Genomic DNA, 8,637 nt, shown 5'->3' with positions numbered 1-8,637 from the left:
ATTGAGCATAGGGAGATTTTAAAGTGAAGTAAGTTCTCTAAGTAGCAACATGGGTGTCTTAAAAATAGCTTCAGCTGGTCTTCCTGTTCACAGCTAACAAATAGACACTGTGTTTGGTGTCAAGGCATGTATCACACTGAACAGACACCAGAAAAACAGGAAGGGATTAGAAAGAGAGTAATAAACAGGTCAAAGTTTTAAGACCATCTCCAAGTAGATGTTCCCATTGCGACAGCAAGCAGTTTATTCTGTAGTTTGAAGTCCATGAGTTCCTTCCTTCCTCGGGGGTGGGGGGGTTGAGCCGCTGACCCTTCGATCATTGGCCGACTTGCACAACCGCCTGAGCCACTGCCGCCAGTTGTGCAACAAACTACTGAGGGAATCATCAGTGTTGTCCGTCCGTCCGTCCATACCTGATTAATACCTTTTAGGGTCATATGGTTGCTGGAGCCTATCTCAGCTACTGTTAGGTAAACACAGGGCACACAATGGGCAGGCGGCCAGTCTGTCACAGGGACACACAGCCAAACACCGCCTTACATTCACAATTTAGAGTTAACCAGAAACCTATAAAGTGGGGTTTTGGACTATGGGAGGGAGCAGAGAAAACCTAATCCTGGAGAGGGAGAACAAGCAAACTCAGAAAAGTCTCAACTAAGATTCGAACAAAGGCCTTTTTGCTGTGAAGAGAGAGCCAACCACTACACCACTGTGCAACCCAAAAATGTTTGTATTTAACCTCTAGCGTCTACATGTGGGAACATCACATTTTTGTTATATTACCACTGTAGTTCATTCTGCTTAACTGGTGCCCTGTGACTACATGTGTTGAGGGTTATCTCCAGTTGTAGCTCTGGTCTTAAGAGGTTAAAAAATAAAAATAAAAAAACGGAAAAAGCAGCTTATATACTCAAACTATTCAGGTGATGAAGGCTTGATGATTTCTCCCTTGGTTTGGAGCTGTGGCCCCTTGGTACCCAAACATGAACACTTTCTTTATCAAGAGTCACAAAAGACGGACCGACATGCGAGAAGGTGAGAATGGAAAACACAGCTTCAAATCTAATGCATGACAAATGAAAGTAAAGTGAACTTTAATTTGATTAAAATGATGTCAGGCAGCATTAAAAGACATGAACGGTAGATGAACTACAAATTCATTCAAGTTCTTTGTTTTTAACTCACTGCTTTTGCATTTTGCTTCGAGGAATAAATGATGACAGTAGAATATCTTGATACAGATCAATTAAATTAAACTGTTCTTGACAATGTCCTTGTACAAAAAGGAACAAACTTAAAAAGGCTATATGTAAGTTTCATTCACATTGACAGTTTATATTTTATCAAATATAACTTTGACCAGTGCAAAACCATGAACCAAGAATTTAAGATGTAGAAAAAGCTTATTTCATTTTTGCAATGGAGTGGTTTCAAGTACCAGGTGATGGACTATGTTCTTTTTATTGGAAAATGTTTTTGAAAAATAGAGAATAGAACTCCTAAATGGCCATAAGAGTTAAAAAATAAAAAATAAAGTACTGTATTAACAGAATTAGCATTCTATTCAAATATAAGCACTTGATGGCTGCACAACAGTGCAGCCTTTAAGTAACAATGTATTTTTTCCTGCTTTAATAATTCAAGATTGTTGGTGTACCAACACATTAAGACATAGAGGTGGGGGTTCAACCACACCAAGTAGAAAGCAGGATTTTTTTTTTTTGCTTTGAAAAATGAAAATGTTCGAGTATGGTGTTTTGGGATTTTATTTTGAAAATTAAAAAAAGAGTTTTAACTGTAATCTAATGTCATAAAAAATCATTTCAAAAAACGATTATCCGTTCGACCTTCAGGCCAATATAACTGCGTCTTTCTAAATGTAATCTTCATTATCGTCCAGTTCATTGCTGATGAAATGAACAGATTTTCACAGATGTGATGTGAACGGATTTTTCAGAAGTGAAAAAGAAAGTGTAGAAAAAAACGATCCAGATTTCCAGAGGTTTCCAGAGGCTCTCTGAGAGCTGAACTGACTTCATCCAGACTGCAGCTTTGTCTCTGTCAAATAAAAAAAAAAACAGGAAGAAGTTTTTTCCTAAGACTCCTGGCCTTCATATGGGCTCGTCTGACTCCTCACTCTCCCTTTCCTCCTGCAGCGACGACAGCGTGATGACTGGACTGGTGAGTATCACAGGAGAAGTGGGAGGGGAAGGTGAGTTAGGGGTCGAGGTGGAGGAGGAAGCTCCATCCTGAGTGATCCTCTCAGCTCCCGAGCTGCCACAGAGGGATGGAGAAGCGGAAGACCCAGCGCCTCCTCTGAAATATGGCGTCTTCCCTTTGGAATCATCCCTGGACTGCCTCCTCATCAGGTCCCCTTCCCTTCTGCTGCCCTCCCCCCATAGGTCTCTGTCCCGGGTCGGTGAGGAGGCTGTGGATGAAGAAGGCTGGTGCTTTTTGGCTTTCCGGCTGGCATCTCTGAAGCTGGCCAGAGGGGGGCGGAGCCTCACCCCGCTGCGGGTGGAGCCCTCGATGGCCTTCTGTAGCTGTTTGGGTGAGAGGAAAAAGCTAAAATGTCAACAGGAACGCACAGAAATGGCGAGAAGTGAACATCCGAGCAGGGGAGCAGAGAGGGCGGTGGGTGATGGAGGAGCCGCATTAATCAGAGCGTACACAACTGCCCATGAGGCAAGCTCATCACAGCATGCTGGATGAGCTTGCCTCATGATCAAACGCAAAAAGACGCAAAGACGCAAACGCAAAAAAAATCATACACATCAAGAAATCATAAAAAGGAGACTTTACCTCTTTCAGCGCAACAACACCCACCAGCTTCCCGATGCTGGTGACATAGGCGTGACTGAGACCCAGCAGGGAGAACAGAGTGTGAGTCTGAGTAACGACACAGAGGAGGACATGATCCAGTCAGTGTGAAATGTGATGCACTGTGAAAAGATCCGGCCTGCATGGCTGCACTGGTAAACAGCCCCCCCCCCCCCCCCCCACACACACACACACACACACACACATATGTGTAGCAGCGCCGTAGAACTATCACAGAAAATCTAACAATCACATCTGCACAAAGAAACAAAATGTGTCGCTGTAAAAGGTTAAGGCATTTAGATTCTCAGGTGTGATAGTGGATCAGAAATAGTCCTGGTTGGAATTGGTTCGTTGTATTCTGAACTCAAACTCCCAAAAAGTAAAGGTAGTTTGTTCTAAAGTATTATACAAAGTACAATTGCCATTAACCAAAGTGACTCAGATTAAAATTCTGTTTTTGGTGTTTTTTTTAACATGTTCTTGTGGCTTTTTTCTGAATATGGAGGGCATATATTAAGAAAATTAATCTAAAAATTTCATTTCTGAGCTTTTCATTATTCACACTGTTGTGAATCAGGAGCAGAGTTTCAATAAGAGCTTATTAGGCTCGTTGCTCTGAGCTCTCAGACAAAGGTGAAAAGGGGGGCGGGGGTGCTTTACGGAAGGAGTCCCGCCCACAACTCAGAGGTGAATTTCTGATGAACTACTGCCGCTATACAGAAACTATGTCCTTAAAAAATGACTTTTTTTTTCTTTTTCTAAATTTTGGTTAAAAATGACATCATCATAATTAAAAGACCCCTAGGAAGACTTTTAAAATAGATCAAAAGATGATGAGTGTGTCTTTAAAGAACTTTCAAAATGTGACAAATAGGTTTTTTCACATTATTTCACGACTGGAAAAGCAGTCATTTTGCTTTGCAGCTTTAGGTTTCATCAAAAAATGACAGGTGCTGCCCCTGGAGGGAGGTGAAGACATCAGCTAGAGATTCAGAGCTGATGTTTCAATCTTAGAATGAGCAGCTGCCTCACTCCCTTCACTGATGTTCCGTGTTTCGTTCTGTCAAACAGAAAACATGTTATCTTTCCACACATTCTTCCTTATTTTATTACTCTGCAGAGTTCATTGAGTTTTATGGCTGCACTAAGAGAACTGCTAAATGTAAAAAAATAAAATCTTTGCACCTAGGTAACTGTTGCTCCTACAGACAATATACTGTTCTTCCATGTGCTCAAAACTTTCAATTTTCATGTCAAAGTGCCATAATTTGTTTTGTTTTTTTAAATAAAACTTAAAAAAGTGTGCTATTTTCCTCTATTTGACACTAAAAATATTCATTTTAATTTAATAAAAGGGAATGATGATGCATACAAGGCTGTTGAAGTCAGAGCAACCAGAAGGGAAACCTGGAGGAAAAACAAAGAGGAGGTTCATGGATGTTATGAAGGGGGAAGGACAGGATCGAGTTGAAAGGATTCGATGTTGTGACTCCTAATTGGGAGCAGCTTAAAGCAAAGTAGTTTGCATACGTTTGCTTTTGCAGCTCCCTTACTTTAACACAGCAACGCCTTTTCTAACACCGTTGGATAGTGTGAGTTGAGGTAAGCTTGATGTGCCTTAATGTTAAAGACACAGGCACACACAAAGTGCATGTGTGTGCACTCCCTTTGCATGTGATCCCTGGTCACCCAGGTGATGCAGCAGTCACCTTGTGCAGAGATGTTTTCTCCACCAGCTGGAACGGGGAGGGATCCACACGGATCTGCTCCATATCGATTGGTTTATCCAGCTCTGCTTCCTCCCAGGCTTTGATCTGCATCAGCCAATCAGAAGGCAGAGAGATCACAGAATTTCTACTTATTGATAAGAATGGATTGTTGGCTCATGGCAGCCTTTGTGCTTGTATAACCGCTGCTGTACAGTACCTCCTCTGGGGACATGGTGTCAGTCAGAGGAGGGGGCGTTGATTCCTGGCAGAAAAAAAAAGATAAGGCAGACGATAAGCAGGAAGTCAACTTTAGTATTTATACAGATATTAAGATGCCCCCTGGTGGTTTTAAGGCATCACCCAATGCAGAAATGTCAGCTCAATTATGCATGCATCATGTTATGCTCCCCCACCCCATTAACAGGGCTGGTTCATGCTGCTGTGTGGGGCCGAGGCTCCTGTCTGAGCTGTCACTGCTAGCTTCACTGCAGATCTCTGATTCTCTGCTCCTTTGAGCTGTTGGCCTCAAAGTGTTGAGCATGTGTGAGGTTGATCCTCAGTACCTGAGTTTCGATCTGGCCTGACGAAGACGTGGAGGAAAAGAGTCTCTGAAGAGTCCTCCTGACAGACGGCAGCCTGCGTTTGTCTGGGAACACGGTGCGGAAACACATGTCAGAGGAGACAGGCTGACACCAGGCGGGTGAAGCTGTTGTGACATGCATGGAGGAGAGCTGTCTGACCGGACTCTGTGTGATTGGTGGAAGGCTCCAGCGGTTTGGGGGACGGGATGGGGCCGTTACACTCCTCCTGCTCGGCAGCAGCGGTCTGGGGGTTTTTGACACCGTCAGTGGTTCCACGACCCATTTCAGAGGCAAATGAGTTGATGTATTTGTTTCACCTTGTCAGCATCCTCCTCCACCTCCTCATCCACAAAGGTGAAGGATTCCCAGGCAGCTGGGGAGGCTTGGCCCGGAGAACTCTGCTCTCTTTCAAAGACTCGCCTTTCTCGGGAAAGCCACCAGTCCAGAAGCGCCTGAAGCTCCGTCCTCTCAATCGATCCGAGCAGAATCATGGATTCTAGAAGGCACATTACGAGAAAAGACCATCTCTTATGAAGCTTCCAAATTGAATGAAGGAGAATTAGTCTTTCACTTTCAAACACTAAGCTCTTGGAAGGCAAGATAAAGGCATTAAACGTGATGAAGGAGGTCACCTTTAGAGTCGACCAGAGGGATGGTTTTCAGGCTTGTAGACTCCAGCAGGTGGTTTAATTCCCGAAATGTGGATTGGGAAGACAAGAATTTCACATTGCGCACCATGATGTCCTCCACAAAGATGTTGTACTTGCTGGAAATGACGAAACAGAAACATATGTTTCTTTTGACGACATCGGGATACAATGACAGCTGAAATTGTTTTCTTATTTTTACCTAATGTGCCCGAGGGCCAGCTCAGGCAGGTACGGCAGCTTCTTCACCTGGATGATGGAGTCGTAGAGGGAAGGCTGCAGGCCCTGGGCCACCATGTTGGCTAAGATAACAGCCACCATCATTGGTAATATGTGTGAGATTTGACCCGTCAGCTCAAAGCAGATTACTGCTGTGGAAACCGTGTGTGTGACAGCGCCTGTCATCGCCGCCGCACCTGGCAGTGCAGGGGGGGAGAACAGTATGTGAGAGGCAGTGACGTATAGCTCTTTATTGTCCTTTTTCATCAGCGTTGCACTAAATCTAACTAAAAACAATGATCTAATCTTCTTTTCTAACTCATTTAGAGGAGGTCCCATCATTTTAAATTGTGGTCGGTAGCAACAGCACGTTCACTTTAAAAAGAGGCATCCGAGAGATTTCAGCTTCAGTCACAGACAAACGCAGACGAGGTGAAAGTCAGGCCTGATGACAGCTGCTTAGCAGGAGTCATCATGTCAAGAGTGGACAGACATCTCCTCTTATAAAGGAGGAATGTTAAACCACCTTTTCTATGGCTAAACTCTTCATGATGATGGGCCATTACTGTAAAGTTCAAACACTTAAAGCCTAAAAGCATAAGAAAGAAAGCCTTTGAATAAATAAAAACTTTATTTATGCTTGTTCTGGGAACTGCCAGACACTTAGTGAAGCATTAAATGATGAAAAAGAAAAACGTTTTTCTTTTAAATTGTTTATCTTTTATCTTTGTACAAATTAAAAATTCTCCAAATCTATATGAAATGTGCAAAAATTAACTTTTGCATTCAAAAATTGTGCAAAAACTGCACTTTTAACTTCAACGTTTTTGTTGCAGACTGACCTATGACGGCGTAACCCCCCGGCAGGATGCGGTACACGATCCCATCAAAAAGTATTCCATTGGGAAAAAGGGTGGCCATGATCTCCCCGATGAGGCGGCCGAAAGCCGCTCCTTGAGGGGAGAGATCCGGCAGGATGTTAAAGAAAAAAGTGCACAGAGGCTCAGTTGGAGATCCCTCACTCGCATTCCCCAATCCTCTTACCTAATATGAACACTGGCATAAAAGCTCCTGAGGGAATAGGCATGGTGGTGGAAACTGCTGACATCCAGAACTACATAAAAACAGGATCAAGTTCAACTCAAACTGAGTATTTTTTTTTTTTTTTTTGCTTTTCCAGGCAGCAACTTACCTTCATAATGAAAAAGAGGAGGAGGATGACAAATACGCTGACATGAGGATGCAGCCATGCAGAGGAACGGCCGAGACCGGGGGGAGCGGGGGACTCTGAGATTTTGGTCCAGGTGAAATTATCAAAGAGGGAGTTGATACACTCTCTGGGCATCAGCTGCCAGACAAAAACCCAGACATAAAGTTTAGAAAAAGGGCGCTTCCATGAACACAACACATTTGTGTCACTATAGTTAAAAAAGACTTGATAGATTCGGCAAAATCAAGAGAACAGATGGACTGTCCATTGGGACAATGCTTTGAGGAATGGACTGAGAGGGACTCTTTGAAGCCTATTAGCCTCACTGGACAAACTGGTAATGCAACTATTATTTTAGAGCAAAACCACATAATTCAAATGAAAAATAATAGGTTATGGAGAAAAAATAGCTCCCAGGAAAAGAAAGACATTATGTGGATCTAGTCGTCTACAAGTGGATGTAACAGAATGAGGCAGAGCAGGGAGATTGTGGCAACAATTCAGTTATTTCTTTTTATGATTTATCAATTCATAATTAACGTAAAATCAAGGCACCAACCAACAAATGCAACTGACACATCAAACAATGTTAAAATAAAATACAGATTAATTCATTCAAAATGTTTCCTGTATGTTACAGTCAATTTTAGATCGAATCCTTCTAATCTGCCTACATTTGTAACTGTATTTTAATCATGGTGACCAAAAGACTGATTTAAACAGAGTTTGTAAAAAGAAAAGGAAGATAGTGAAGCCCCCTGTGCTAATCATGCAACTGGATAACTGTGGGAAAAAACTCCCTCTAAGGGGGTGATTAGGGAGAAATCTCCAGCTGAATCACATCATCAGTTCAATACACATTTATTCTAAAAGAAAGATTGCTTCCAACTGTGTGCAAGCACAGAGCAGATGGAAATGAGTTGAAAGTTGGTAAACCCCACCCCCTCAAAAGCGGCTGCTTCTTTAAGACAGAGCTGTTATCCTTCATATGCCCTTTTATAAAAAGCTTTCACAAAAAAATTCATAAAGTCTTATACACTAATGTGAACTTAAGAAAAAGAAGAGGTGGAGGGTCATTTTTCTGGTGGAGATGTTTTTATTACTTGAGTGTTCCAACATGAACAGCTGACCCACAGGAACATTTGCAAGTGTGGCAGGTTTTCTTGAGTAACCAGACTAAAAGAATGATGCATTTAGGGGGGGGGGGGCAATTTTTCCTGAACATTGTCTTATTTTAAACATGAAGAGAAGTCGCACACCAACAGTTCAATACTTTTCATTCTAGAAGACACTTTTATTTATCCTAAATCCTGAACTATAACTGCGTTGTCTCGAGTATCTCCTCTGCAGAAACACAAATGGCAGAACTTCCTGCTTTCCCACTCATCTTAAAATTTCAAACAGCTCTTTCTGGAGCCAGAAACACTTTACCCCACTTTTCCTCAGCG

General features: G+C 42.5%; 1 protein-coding gene across 1 annotated transcript in view; it reads right to left on the bottom strand.

Moving 5' to 3' along the window:
- Window positions 1-1,066: 1,066 nt before the first annotated feature.
- The window catches only part of clcn1 (chloride voltage-gated channel 1), a 32,056-nt gene continuing 24,485 nt past the window's right edge, over window positions 1,067-8,637 (bottom strand). The window contains exons 12-23 of the mRNA XM_023964439.1: window positions 7,172-7,327; window positions 7,024-7,093; window positions 6,822-6,932; window positions 5,963-6,176; window positions 5,746-5,879; window positions 5,431-5,609; window positions 5,273-5,357; window positions 5,096-5,178; window positions 4,750-4,794; window positions 4,533-4,637; window positions 2,803-2,889; window positions 1,067-2,543 (exon numbers count right to left, since the gene is read on the bottom strand). Of these exons, the coding sequence (XP_023820207.1) occupies window positions 2,112-2,543; window positions 2,803-2,889; window positions 4,533-4,637; window positions 4,750-4,794; window positions 5,096-5,178; window positions 5,273-5,357; window positions 5,431-5,609; window positions 5,746-5,879; window positions 5,963-6,176; window positions 6,822-6,932; window positions 7,024-7,093; window positions 7,172-7,327 (1,701 nt within the window). The 3' untranslated portion in view covers window positions 1,067-2,111. The remainder of the gene's footprint in view (window positions 2,544-2,802; window positions 2,890-4,532; window positions 4,638-4,749; window positions 4,795-5,095; window positions 5,179-5,272; window positions 5,358-5,430; window positions 5,610-5,745; window positions 5,880-5,962; window positions 6,177-6,821; window positions 6,933-7,023; window positions 7,094-7,171; window positions 7,328-8,637) is intronic.

Source organism: Oryzias latipes, chromosome 16, assembly GCF_002234675.1.
Source record: "Oryzias latipes chromosome 16, ASM223467v1".
Lineage (NCBI taxonomy): Eukaryota > Metazoa > Chordata > Actinopteri > Beloniformes > Adrianichthyidae > Oryzias > Oryzias latipes.
Note: the sequence above shows the minus strand (reverse complement) of the source record. Positions and strands in the feature narration are given on the sequence as shown.